The sequence below is a fragment of the Pelophylax lessonae genome (assembly GCF_965119305.1).
Source record: "Pelophylax lessonae genome assembly, chromosome: 7".
Taxonomy (NCBI): Eukaryota; Metazoa; Chordata; class Amphibia; order Anura; family Ranidae; genus Pelophylax; species Pelophylax lessonae.
Window position 1 is genome coordinate 187,024,295 of NC_138774.1, and position 14,968 is coordinate 187,039,262.

Sequence of the window (14,968 nt, forward strand, 5' to 3'; positions counted from 1 at the left end):
CCAAGCTCAGAAGCAATTGCACTTGCAAATTGCACAGTCTATTTGCCTTTAGTAAGTCAACTCAAATGTGCTCTATGAATGGATTTACATGAGTTAGTCCTAAATCCAGTCTCGGATGAACATGCTTACATTTATCAGAGTATATAACCTTGCAACATGAAGAGCAGCGAGAAAAAGAACAGAACACAGAGGAAAAAAAGATTTAACAACAAGATGGTGGCCATTATACCTGCCTAACAGGTAAATTTGTGTTGAACCAAATGTGTTATTTGCATTGTGGACTAGTTTCTGAAAATGTTACTTGTCTGGCTTTCATGCTGATTAACTGACTACAATGCTTTCTAAATCTGAACAGAAGAAGCATTTTGTATGTGAAGGGAACCTCTAATCCACATCATTTTTCTGGACAATTCAGAAAATATTATAACCTAAAAAGTCAGCATGAAAGCCAGGCAGTTAGCATTTGCAGAGGTCACCAATTGCAGCCTATAAGTACATCAACTGGAAAATGATGTTTCCTACCTGTGTATCCCCCAGTGGACTTGATATACATCTGCCCATAATGATCTTCCACCATAGTGTCATAGGCCTCATCATCCTCCTCATCTTCCTCATTGTGGTAGGATGTTGGGCTGTCCGTGGTCGGTATGCTGCTTGCACTTGGACTTGTGCGCTCCCCTTGTGAATACGGCACTTGCTGTACATTGGGGAAAAGCGTAGCTAGGCTAGACATACCATAGTAAGAAACCCGCTGTAGCTTTGGCGGAGCCACTGCAGACAAGGCTCCTCCCGTGCTGTCCCTGTTTTGAGTCTCCGTCGGCCTCTTGCCAGGCACGTTGGGTACCGCAATAGGCTGAACTTCCAAGCTCTCATTTTTCACTCGGGTGAGAAGCGGGATGGGCATGGAAGGAGACATTACATAGGAAGCAGAGGTGGCGGTAGCTGTTGTCTGGTTGCAGGGGCTCTGGGGTTCCGAACTGGCATCTTCAATCATGGTGGTCTGAGAGTCACAATGAGGTGAGCTCACCTTGAACATCAAGTCTGTCCCTCGCTCTACGATGTGCTGAATCTGAAGGAAGCCGGCCGTGTACATCACCACCAGCTGCTCGCTAGCCGCCATAGTCAACTTCCCAGTGTAGCAAAATGACAGTATTTGCTGGAAGCACGCTGGCGGCACTGTAGCCGGCAACTCAAATGCGCTCTTGCTGTTGCCACTGAACAGATCTCTGAAGTATAGGCTGCTGGCCGCCAGGACAGCACGATGTGCCTTGAAGGCCTGGCCTTTCACCACAATGGAAACATCGCAGTAGAGTCCCATAAGCCTCTGCTCGTTCAGGCATCCCAAGACGGTGTTCCCAAAATTGGGAATTTCTATGTGTAACATCTGTGACATGGCTGGGCAGTGACGTAGCAGGCTTCGGACATTCAACAGGATTGCCACAAAGACTGTTCACATCTGAAAAAAAAAACAAGTTTGGATTAATTAATAAATTAAACCTAAAAAGCCAGTTTATATGAATTATAATATACTAGAGTTGTCACAAATCTAAAGGAGAGGAATTTTGGAGTTTACTAGTAGAGGAGATATGCAGCTAAATCTCTGATCCTCTGATTTAGTGTCCCCGGGCAGCTGGCGCACACTAAACCGCAGCGGTTTTGTGTACGGAAACTGTCTTTTCTGCCCACAGTGAGCCGGCAATAGGGGGCAGTGTGATGCAAGTTTCAATGCATCACACAACTCCTTTTTTACACTAAACTTTATTTGAAGTGTACAAAGTGATGCTTCATTCATGTCACTGTAGAGCAGCGCATATAGTCCATTGTACAGTGACAGGAGATCCCGCCTTCTGCGCTGCGATAAAATGTAGTATGTCTGCACTCCATTGCTGCTCACTGTAGTGTAGCCCCAGGCTGTGTTGCAGTGTGAATACGACACATAGAAAACAAAAGTTGTCTGTGTGTCGTAGTGGTGACCGGTGTTCTTCAAGTGTGGAAAAATGCTGGTCACCAAAATATTTGTGAACTTGCCCTAAATCCTTTTTTCCTATAAGTAATTCTATTGTGGGACATGATAAGATGCTCCCCCCTTGAGTGGTTGTGCTTAGCTATCCAGCAAAAGCAGTAGCCAACATTTTTATCGATACTTTTATGTACATGTTTATGAATGATGGTTGCAGCTGTTTATTAATTTGTATGCTCTGTAATCTTTCTGGGTTATAGTGTAATGTTTATGTGAAAGTAGTTTGCTGTAATTTGTACATTTCAACTTTCTGCGGCACATTTTCATGATCATATTTCATGTAGGGATTAGGTGTGCCCTCTAGTGGTTATAAGCTAGATAGATGGCAGAGTCAGTATCCATTCTGCAGAGGAAGTAAAACCTATGGCAAGGTAAGTCAACTGGAAAGTGCACTGTGTTCAATGAGATACAAAGTGGCTTGTGTAGCTAGTGAGATTTAAAAAGAAAAATTCATTTTTTCAACCTAAAGCCAGTTATGATTTTCTATAGCTCCCATGCAATGACATTTCTTTTACAGCCATGGCAACCACACTCTGTTTCACAACAGAATTTTCTAGGATCCTCAACCCCCTGTAACTAGTTCATGACCTACTCCAGAACTTCTACAGTGTTTTAAAGGTCAGATTACTGACAGCTTTAGTGCACAGAACGTAACATCCCTGTGAATGTTAGAAAGGAACTGAACGTTTCCATATCCGATTTATGTTCACATATAAAGGTAAGGTGGGAATATTATTATTATACAGGATTAAAATAGCACCAACGGTTTCCGCAGCACATTACAACACGAGAGCAGAGGGTACGGTTACAATTCAATACAGGATCAATCAGAGGGTCCTGCTCATTAGAGCTTACAATCTATGGGATGCAATGTTTCTTTAAAGCGGTTGTAAACCCAAAAAAAAAATAAAAAAATAAAAAAAAACCCTGTAAGACAAAGGCCTAATGAGCTAGTATGCATCGCATACTAGCTCAATATGAAATACTTACCTTAGAACGAAGCCCCCGCAGTCCCGCCTGCTCACCGGTGACACGGCCGACAAGTTCGGCCATCCTGCTTCCTGGTTCGCGCCCTCCCGCCATCTGATTGCCTGGAGCCGCGATTACATCACTCCCGCGCATGCACGCGGGAGTCACCGTTCACAGCACAGGGCTCTGAAGGAACGGCACGGGTAGCCATTCGTTCAAAGCGCATGTGCCGAAGACGACATTGGCTGCATGAAATGTAAATATCTCCTAACCATTGCAAGTTTAGGAGATATTTACAGTACCTATATTAAGGTATATATTATATACCTTATTAAAGGCTTTCCTATAGGTAAAAGTTATAAGAGTGTGTTTACAACCACTTTAAGGTGATACTAAAGGCAAAATTTAAAATTACATCTATAAAACATAGTGTTTTACTAGCATTAACCAAGCAATTTTTGTTGAGTCCCCATAACTTAATTTTTTACCTGGTGTTTCCTCTGCACCCACCTCCACAGCAAAGCCGCATGGGATTGAGTCGGATCGGTTTCAAAAAAGGTATGCATACTAATTTCTTCTTTACAGGGCTAGATACGTTAGTGTTAGATCATGGATTTTAGTGTTAAGGTGGACTTCTACTTTAATAACAAGATTTAGGAACTACAATTTTGTGGTGGGACTTTTTAGGCACAATGTGTACCAAAATTTCCTACACAATTTTTTACTATAATAATGAACAAAATATTGAATGGGGAATCTTAGAGAGGGGATTGCAGGCTGAATTCAGAGTGGAGTTTGGGGAGAACGGATTCTATTTCTTGTGCTTTTATTACATCCGTTTGGGACCCTGGACTGTTGGAATTTGTAATATCTTGCTAAATCCTCTTAAAGGGCTTCTCCCTGCTGTTTGGAAAGTCAAAATTCAGCATACCCATGGGATTTTGGACCACTGTAAATAAGATCTGTATCAGCCTGCAAAATCCTCTTAAAGGGGATCCTCCGAGTCTACCCTTTGTGCGCATCCTTGCTCCTCTAATTGGGTGGGGGCAGATCATGGAGAGCAGACAGAGTTTTTAGTATGTGACTGACTAAATCTACAAATTGGTATGCTTTGTGTTCTGCCTACCCCCTGAAGAAGAATGCTTTGAAACGCGTTGTATTTTCCAAAATAATATGTCTGGGAAGATCTGTTAGCATTATGAAGTTTAATGGAACAGGGAGTGTGTAATTTTATCGTCTTGTATGAGGAACGGGTAACAATTGCCAGCCTTGATTTTGTGTAGTTTTTTTTTTTTTTGTACAATAAAAATTGTTTCTGTTTTATACAATATACAGTTTGTGTCAGAAATGATGGTACCCATTGGTGTCTAAAAAGTGCCACCACAAAAATGTAGTTCCTAAATAGTGCTTACAATGGTCTTTATCCCAAAAGAAAAAAAAAACAGTTTCTGCTTCAAGGAGAAGTACAGCCAAAGCTTTTTTTGGGCTGTACTTCTAAGGATCACAGGAGTGCAGTTTGCCATGCACTCCTATGATCCGTTTTCAGCCGATAGCAGACTAAAATCTGCTGTAGGCTGACATCACCGAGGCGGTCCAGGCTCCGATAAGATTCCATATGGTCAGGATCCACCCATATGCCTAGTTTGGCAGCTGGTTCAGCCTTTCTGTACCCGCTTGGACACTGTGCCAGCTACTCTGCCCCCTGCATAGCCCAGCACTCCATTCAGTTATGGAAGAGCAGAGAGCCAGAGACTGACAGTTACCAGCTCTCTGCTCAATGAAGACCAAGAGCTGAGCGATCAGTGGTGTTAGATCACTCAGTTCTCGGTCTTATAGCTGGCAAGCGTAAGTTTCAGCATGGGAATAGTCTTATAGCTGGCAAGTGTAAGTTTCAGCATGGGAATGGTACTACATCCACCTAGGGGAGTATACTTTTTTTTTTTAACTTAAACCCATACTCCTCTTTTAAAAAGCATTAGCTGGGTTCAGCTTTGGAAGTCACTTATGTAAAAGTCTATCCAAATCTACTAGTCCATCTGACACTACCCTCTCCAGACTATGCTGCTGCCCAAGGGCGTCTCCATTGCTCCCCCATACATAGGAGAGCCACCCCAAGACAGGAAATGTGTTACTGACCCTATCACCAGGTGAAAATAAAGGAAAATAAAAACAAAAAGGGAAATGCAGCCATGATTTTTAATATTACATTTTTGTTTTTGGGTTTAGATACGCTTTAAATAATGCTGGGACTGATCATGTGTTTATAGTACAAACAATCCTTCTTGGCACACATTTTAAAGGATTTCAATGAAATGGCCTATCTTTGTATCTACATAACAGACATTTTGGATGAAATGTAGGTGGTTTTTATTGTCTGCCATGTCCATATTGCTGTCTGTGTCCCTGCTAGGAAGTTTTCCCCACAGTCAGGGACAAACATCTTGTGCAGGAAGAAGGTGATGTACGTAGGTGCCTTTTTACAGTATGTCTGGCGGATCTCTGGTAAGGGCTTGGGCTTCAAACAACCCTCTGTTCCCCGTAACCATGGGCTGTAAATGACTGTTCACTTTTTATACTGAGGAATTCTGCTCAGAGTTTATCTCTTCCCTGGAGATCCTTCGTGAGACAGAGCCCCTCGACAGGAGATAAACTTTAGACCACGTTCTGCTAGTTTTCATCAGCAAGCTCACTGGTAGCAGATGGAGAATGATTGTGTCTGCTGGCACGAAGAAGAGCGGAGAACCCCAGTTCACGCAAAAAAGGCTGTAAATCGTTCTGTCTGGTTATTATGCCTCAAACATGCAATATGTTGTGGATTTTCAACTTATGTTAGCACTCATCGACTCAGCGCTGACTCACCGCGCTTCGCCAGCGAGGAATGGGAGCACACTGCAGAGAAAATGTGAACGTAGTCTTCATCAACCTGACTAATCCCAACTGAAGGACAAATCGGTGAGAGCTCCTCGTACAGCCAGGACTACGCAAAGGGGTTGCAATGCTAGATGCTGATTGGCTCTCACTGGGACTTTGGAACTTTTTGAGTATCTAGAGACCAAGCTTTCTGATTTTTTTTTGTTTTGGATAAAGCATGTAAGGTTAAATCTTTTATCAGTTCTTGTTTTCTTGGTCTCGCTTCTATCTGGAGGATTTCTCCTAAAGTGACATTCAAGTAGGTTTTCTTAAAGTGGTATTTAAGGATAACACTAATATTTCCTTCCCCCTTCTTTCTACCTATCCTGCATTAAAAAAAAAAAAAAAATCTGTATACTTCCCTTTCTTTAATCCGGTGTGGTCATGTGATTCCTGTGTAAGGGAGTGCTCTACAAAAGCTGTGAATTCTGGGAGTCCTGACATCACTCATAGGCTCCCATTGCCCAACCATTGTTGGCTCTTCCTCCTCTCCCCTGCAGCAGCTGCTCACTGACACTGGGAAGCTGGAGCTGCAGGATCAGGTGACCAGACTGGAGGGGATTAAAAAATAGGTAAGTACATATGCAGGACAGGTAAGAGAATAGGGGAAGAGAACATTTTTATGAAGAGTTAGATTTTGGCTTTTCTTCCACTTTGACTAAAAAAAATACCTTCTATTGTTCTCAACCTCCTCCAAATTAGTTTTTTTGCTGCTGTTATCTGACTTCCTGTTACATGGTGGCTACATTCCTTCGACGTGGTCCCACTGTATGTAGGAACGTAGCCACCCTCTACTGCTCACTTCCAAGCTGTAATAAGGACTGTGAACGATGGGATTTGTAGTGTGCTTAGGACTAGTGTGAGGGGCTCATTCCAAACAAACAAAAGTGAGTGAAAAAGGAGAGGTTTAGGAGCTCACGGAGAAAGCAGAAAAGTGCAGTATAAACTGTTTCATGAAAAAAAGATTACCCAAAATGGGAAGTTCCGCTCTTCCTCCTCCAAAACCCCCACCCTCGGGTGCCATATTTGGATTGTATCTTTTGGGGTGTGCGGAAAGTGTACCTAGTTTTGACAGGTACCCACTCCCACTTTCGTTCGGATTGCCTAGTGATCTGAGTCAAAGTTCCCCACCCCCCCGCCCACAACCTTCTGGGACTTGTGCAGGACCATTCACAAAGCGCAGATCGGATTGGGCATGCGCAGTGGGCAGCAGAACATGAAGCCGCTCAAAGTCAAAGCTGGCAGCCCACAGTTTACATTCCATCACAGGTGACCAGTGAAGAAACCTGCTCTGATGAGAATGGCGCTGGGAAAGGTGAGCATCTGCATTGTAGCTGCTGACTATTAATTTTTGCACATCTGACTGAAGAACCACATTAGGTAGTGGATGTGCATGGATTATTTTTGGAGAATAAGGACATTGTTAGTGTCACTTTAAACTAGGCTACAGGGGAAATCTTCTTAAAGTCAGAAAACACTCCTTTTAGGCAGTTGTCACTGGAACTGGTGTCCCCAATGAAAGATTTCTCCTCCAGTTCTGTGCCAATGGTCACCACCAGGACTAATGGAGAGGAAGAATCTTTCCAACAGGGACATAGGTAGTAATAAATACGTTTCAATCCCTACCTATACATTTTGGCTGGAAATCCAATCTCATCTCTGGGTTTACCCAGCAGGAAGTCAACTGTGCGTTTGAATAAATCTCCTCCTACTGTGTCATCTTCATATTAATATCTAAACCTCGGATAAGATGCACGCACAATTCTAAAAACATGGTTCAAACTTCATCTATATAAACCAACATGCTTCATATCTACCAGTCCTTTCATCTATGTATACTGCATGCATCATCCACCAGATGCAACCCAGTAATGTTGGGTTTCTCATGCTACATAAATGACATTAGGTACCCATAAATGGACAGGCTGGAAATCTGTCAACAAGGGGACAATCAGATATGGAAACACAATCGGACCACTGAAAGATCTGTATTTGTCATTGCAGGAACGTGTGAATTTTTAGAACCCCGTTCTGTTTTTTTATGTGGTGGGCAGGACTTTTAAGGTACCCCCAGCGGTTGGCCTAATCTTTAAGGGAAGAGCGGCAGTAGCTGGTCAAACAATCTGAACTGGGGATGTCTGCTGGAGCCCATACACACCATCATCGTCCCACATGAAACTGCCCACATGAGGCAGAGCTATCTCTTATGTTTGTACCTTAAAAGGGACAAAATTCGCAAAAGGGACTTGGACACTCAGCGGTTTATTTACTAATCTAGAGAGGGCAAAAGTAGTCACATTTGCGCATAGAAACCAATTAGCTTCTAACCTCAGCTTGTTCAATTAAGCTTTGGCAATAAAATCTGGAAGCTGAGCCTGCTAGAAATCGCACTGGAATCGCAAAGCCTTTGAACACCTATGCATTTTCTATGCAGTTTCCACTATACTCTGTAGCATGGGTGCTCAACCTGTGGCCCGTCGGCTGTTGCGGAACTAAAATCCCATCATGCCTCTCCCTTTGGGAGTCCAGCTTGTAACTGTCAGCAGCTTGCAATGCATCATGGGACTTGTAGTTTCGCAACAGCTGGAGGGCCACAGGTTGAGCACCCATGCTCTCTGGTGATGAAAAACGCATCGCGCTGCACCAAACACACACACACAGGACCCATTTTAAAAATGCATTGTGTATGGACTGCATATACACTATATTACCAAAATTATTGGGGCGGCTGCCTTTATACGCAACATGAACTTTAATCGCATCCCAGTCTTAGTCCATAGGGTTTAATATTTAGTTGACTCACCCTTTGCAGCTATAACAGCTTCAACACTTGTTGGAAGGCTGTCCACAAGGTTTAGGGGTGTGTTTATAGGAATGTTTAACCATTCTTCCAGAAGCGCATTTGTGAGGTTAGGCATGGATGTGGATGGGAAGGCCTGGCTCGCAGTCTCTACTCAGTCTCTACTCTAATTCATTCCAAAGGTGTTCTACCAGGTTGAGGTCAGGACTCTGTGTAGGCCAGTCAAGTTCCTCCACCCCAAACTCGCTTATCCATGTCTTTGCGCACCACTGCACAAAGCAAGGTCCATAGTCATGTTGGAACAGAAAGGGGCCATCCCCAATCTGTTCCCACAAAGTTGGGAAGATGAAATTGTCCAAAATGTCTTGGTATACTGACACCTTAAGAGTTCCCCTTGGAAGTAAGGGGGCCAAGCCCAACCCCTGAAAAAATAACCACATACCCTAATCCCCCCCTCACCAAATGATTTGGACCAGTGCACAAAGCAAGGTCCATAAAGACATGGATGAGCGAGTTTGGGGTGGTGGAACTTAACTGAGTCCTGACTTCAACCCGATAGAACACCTTTGGGATGAATTGGCTCGGAAACTGCGAGCCAGACCTTCTCGCCCAACTTCAGTGTCTGACCTTGCAAATGTGCTTCTGGAAGAATGGTGAAACATTCCCATAGACACACTCCTAAACCTTGTGGACAGCCTTCCTAGAAAAGTTGAAGCTGTTATAGCTGCAAAGAGTGGGCCAATTCAATATTGAACCCTACAGACTAAGACTGGGATGCCATTAAAGTTTATGTGCGTGTAAAGGTAGGTGTCCTAATACTTTTGGTAATATAGTGTATGTGAACGGCCACCATAGAAAGTCATGTTTTTTCACTTGTTATGTGTTTCCATGCGTTCTGAAACGCAAATCAAATTGCACCAGCGTGAACCAGGGCAGGGTGAAACGTTTTAACGGGCACAATTCCCTAAGCGATATTTTACCGCATCAGAGTATGAATAAGAATACATCGCTCTCCCTGATTGGCTCAGCGCGGTACACTGTATGTAGCCGAAGCTACGGTAAATACGGTATACCGGTACAGGATTCCCACACAGCCAGCGTCTTGAGAGATTACATCTACCGGTAATACTTATGCTTAGGTTACCTTGGAGATATTATACTCGGCGTATAAGATGACCCCCCATTTTTGGGGGATTTTTTGAGGTTCAAAAGTAGTCTTATACGCCAGAAAATACAGTAATTCACAAAGAAACTCTCCTTAAAATCCTGCATGCATTATCTTTCTCCGGACTAAAATCTAGCCGACACCTGCTCCAGCTTACACTTTCCCACCTAATTTTTAAACCAATCACTGGGGGGGTCTGGCCATTGCTATAGTTATCGGAAGCTTGGGTCAGTACCTAATTACCCCATTCATTTATTTATTTCCTTATGTGAATAGGCTTTAATGCCTTTTTATGCGGTATTTACCAAGCATGTTTGTGGGTTGTGCTAAATACTGCATACGAGCAAAAGTGAATTGACATTTTCATTATCGCACGCATTAAGTGGTCACGTGACCGTCATAATGCATGCAATAACCTTTAGCGAATTGTGCCCAATGTAATATATTCATTCAAAAATACAACCACAGCTTGTGACTCCAGGCAACATTTATGGGTCTATTCATGAATGTTTTCGCAACCTTCTTCCATGTTTCTAATTGGAAAAACGTGTGAATCCTGGAAGAAAGCTGCTTGAAAACATTTATATATAGACTGTAGATTAAAACAGAAGTTGAAAGGACTGCATGTTTTTCCACTGCTGATTATTCCACAAAAGCAGTGTAAAAAAAATCGTCAATCTCTGGACCCTTTCGACTTCCTCTACAATGCTGAGATCTTGGTAACACAACTGATTTGTTAACACTGCAAAAGCATCTTGTCCATATAAACTAGCAACACAGGTCCTTACAGTAAATAAAAATTCTAGATCTAAAAATGTAAAAACAAAAACCTCCCCAGGTCTTAGAATTTTGCATTTCTGTGGCCACAATACACTCCCCAATCTCTATGTTTAATATATCAGCTCCAAGCTCTTGTGAAATTCAGCACTCTCAGCACATGCATTTTGAAGATCTCTCACGTTACATACATCTCCTGAAGTTAATCCATTTATATCACCTGCGATGAGTGGCAGTCTATGTCCTAGTTCTGACTGCTCAAATTCCATCACATTTTAACAGTTGTGTTCTGTGTAACAGGGATGCCGGGGATGCCAATTTTTGTAAAGCCTCACTATTCTTTGTTGTGCTTCTTTCATCAGCTGTCAGTCATCCTGACACATGGGCCCTAGAGACATGGAGTGGTGGCAGATAGCCACTCATTTTTTTTTGCTGTGGGTATATGTCCCGCCGTGTTATAAAGCAGCACATCTATTGGGAATGAGTTGTCAATGCAAGTTTTAACAGACCTGTACTTTTTGTTTCCCTAACATGAGTTAAGGATGTGGGGTAAAAAGGAAACAGAGAAGAGCGCCTCTAAGTGTAGCAGTTTATTGACATAAGAAGGTAATCAGCCAAATGTAAACAATGTCAATAAACTGCTACACTTAGAGGCGCTCTTCTGTGTCTCCTTTATACTTGATCTAGAGCATGGGTGTCCAACCTTTTGGCCTCTCTGGGCCACAATGAGTGTAGAGAAATTTTCTCGGGCCGCATATAAAATATATACTATAGTTAAGGTATACAAGTAATAAAATGCCGCCGCGCCCTTCCCGCGTCGCAGCGCCCCCCGCACTAATTTAACACAACTAGAGGATGATCAAATGAAATGGAATCAGTATACATAGGCTTACTTCTTCTGAGAGATATTAAAGGAACACTCTAACCACCATGACCACTTCAGTGATTTGGAGATGTCATGGTGGTAGGAGTAAAAAAAAAACTGCACATGCTCAAATCCCCCCCCCTCCCCTCCGAGGCAGCCTCTGCCTACAGTTGAAAGCTGCTGTGGCCATGCCCCCGACCCGACTTCCTTCCTCCCCAGTAAAAAAAAAAAAAAATTGTCAAGGGGCAGTGGGCCGCATTGCCTGCGGTTCTGGGCCGCAGGTTGGACATGCCTGATCTAGAGCCATCTTCACTCTTGGAGGAGAGCTTTCGCCCTAGTGTTTGACCACTTCTCATCTACCCCAGCCTGTTTTTGGACATTGTCACAGACATTATTTGCATTTAGCCATATTTGTGGAGTTTCTGAGCGCTGGCATTTAGGCCCCATGCACACAGGGCGTTTTTGCAGCTGCTGTTAGGAGCTTCAGACGTTTGCAGGTTCATGTCCATGTTATTCTATAGCCTCATGCACACACAGGCTTTCAGAAGCTCCAAGTGGCATAGGCGTTTTTAAGCTGCAAAAAAAAAAAACAGGGCCAGTGCGTTCAGGAGCAGCAGCGTTAAGCTGTAAAAACACCCGACACTACTAAACGCGGCTTAACGAAGTATAAAGGCTTTTAGCAGCGTCAGGCGTTTTTTAAAATGTGAAAAATGAAAAATTTGATTGGTCACAAATAGAAGAGGGTTGTGTTTATTTAAAAACGCTGCTAAGCGCCGCGCGCCTAAACGCGCATTGACGCCAATGCGAAATGCTGCTAAAGGTGTGTTTTTGACGCCACTTTTTCCTGGCTTCATTAATAGCTTTGCAGCTTGTTTTTTCTGATGCCCTGTGTGCATGGGGCCTTAACCTTGAAGGATATGGGGTAAGGGTGCCATTTACTATACAGTGGGGATCAAAAGTTTGGGCACCCCAGGTAAAAATTTGTATTAATGTGCATAAAGAAGCCAAGGAAAAATGGAAAAATCTCCAAAAGGCATCAAATTACAGATTAGACATTCTTATAATATGTCAACAAAAGTTAGATTTTATTTCCATAATTTACACTTTCAAAATAACAGAAAACAAAAAAATGGTGTCTGCAAAAGTTTGGGCACCCTGCAGAGTTAATATCTTGTACTGCCCCTTTTGGCAAGTATCACAGCTTGTAAACGCTTTTTGTAGCCAGCCAAGAGTCTTTCAATTCTTGTTTGAGGTATCTTTGCCCATTCTTCCTTACAAAAGTCTTCCAGTTCTTTGAGATTTCTGGGCTGTCTGTCACGCACTGCTCTTTTAAGGTCTATCCATAGATTTTCAATTATGTTGAGGTCAGGAGATTGTGAAGGCCATGGCAAAACCTTCAGTTTGCGCCTCTTGATGTAATCCCCTGTGGATTTCGAGGTGTGTTTAGGATCATTATCCATTTGTAGAAGCCATCCTCTCTAACTTCAGCTTTTTCACAGATGGCATCAAGTTACCATCCAAAATTTGCTGAAATTTTATTGAATCCATTTTTCCTTCTACTCAAGAGATGTTCCCTGTGCCACTGGCTGCAATACAACCCCAAAGCATGATTGATCCACCCTCATGCTTAACAGTTGGACAGAGGTTCTTTTCATTAAATTCTGTGCCCCTTCTTCTCCAAACGTACCTTAGCTTACTCCGGCCACAAAGTTCAATTTTAACCTCATCGTTCCACAGAACTTGTTTCCAAAATGCATCAGGCTTGTCTATATGTTCATTTGCAAAGTTCAAACGCTGATTTTTGTGGTGAGGACGTAGAAGAGGTTTTCTTCTGATGACTCCTCCATGAAGAACATATTTGTACAAGTATCTCTTTATAGTGGAATAGTTTAGCACAACTCCAGTGTCTGCCAGATCTTTCTGGAGGGATCGTGCAGTCAAACGTGGGTTTTGAATTGTTTTTCTCACAATCCTGCGAGCTGTTCTGTCTGATATTTTTCTTGGTCTTCTAGATCTTGCTTTATCTTCCACTGTTCCTGATGACTACCATATCTTAATTACATTCCGAACAGAGGATATTGACATCTGAAAACGCTTTGCTATCTTCTTATAGCCTTCTCCAGCTTTGTGAGCGTCAACTATTTTCAGTTTCAGTTTTCTAAACAACTGCTTAGAAGATCCCATGGGGCTGATTGTTGGGGCAAGGTCAGATGAGTCTGGGCATTTAAAACCTTTGAGATTGACATCACCTGGTCTTCCCAGACGATGATTGAGAACAATTCATGACACTGGCAGGTCTCAGCCTTGCAAAGGGGGCAGTGCATGCTATAAATTCTGCAGGGTGCCCAAACCTTTGCAGACGCCATTTTTTTGTTTTCTGTAATTTTGAAAATGTCAATGATGGAAATAAAATCTAACTTTTGTTGACATATTATAAGAATGTCTAATCTGTAATTTGATGCCTTTTGGAGATTTTTCCATCTTTCCTTGGCTTCTTTATCCACATTAATACAAATTTTTACCTGGGGTGCCCAAACTTTCGATCCCCACTGTAAATGTCTTTGTGTTTTGTGGTAACAGGTCATATAAAACACACACTGATCAAAACGTAGATATGAATATGGCCTAAAAAGAGCTACCAACTATTTACAATTATTCCAAATAATCAGGGATTCCTAAGACATTGGCAGAGAAAGGGTTCATACCCACTGCTATCTTGTCTGGTCCAGCAGGTCATTTTGGGCAGCCAAAATAACATTCAAACAAAGTTGTTTTTTCTTTAACTGAAAAACACAGGTAGGTAATCTTTCCACTGCAGAAAGTATTAGAGGATCAGACAACTGCAAGGCGAGTACTTTACGTCAGCAATTTCCAAGGAATACAGAATTATTCCTAAACCCCGGGGGCTGGAGGTAAATCTGAAGCAATCCTCTCACTTCCTCAACCTCTCGGGTGCAGGTGCTGAAATTCTCATGTGGGCAAAGGTACACAATGAAGGCTCCTGCCAACTTGCACAAATCAGTTTTAACTTTGGGCTTTTGGTTCCTGAAGTAAATCTACATGCTAACAAACTGGATATCAGAAGGACTGTGATATATGCAACTATGAAAATATTATTACCAGTTTCATGGTAGGTAAGCTGGTAAAGGTTTCAATTCTAGAGTGCAGTTTGCTTTTTCAAATAGCTCTGATATATTCCACAGTGCTGCACAGAGAATACTAAATCAGTCTCTAACCAGAGGAGCTTACACTCTAATGTCCCCACCACCATCATATGTTATGATTATTATACCCTTATATAGTTCTTTTGTATTCTGCAGTATTGTACAAAAAGCACTAAGCCAGTCACATCAGTCTCTGACCAGAGGAGCTTACACTCTAATAATCATAACATGCGATTGTGGTGGGGAAAATCCACTTATATAGTTCTTTCGTATTCTGCAGTATTGAACAAAAGACACT

The 14,968-nt window shown here is 42.5% G+C and overlaps 1 protein-coding gene across 4 annotated transcripts in view; it reads right to left on the reverse strand.

The window, feature by feature from the left end:
- The window catches only part of NACC2 (NACC family member 2), a 260,461-nt gene that overhangs the window by 46,680 nt on the left and 198,813 nt on the right, over nt 1-14,968 (reverse strand). For all 4 annotated transcript variants that reach the window (XM_082262813.1, XM_082262812.1, XM_082262811.1 and 1 more), the window contains one exon: nt 523-1,456. In XM_082262813.1, the coding sequence (XP_082118939.1) occupies nt 523-1,393 (871 nt within the window). In that variant the 5' untranslated portion in view covers nt 1,394-1,456. The remainder of the gene's footprint in view (nt 1-522; nt 1,457-14,968) is intronic.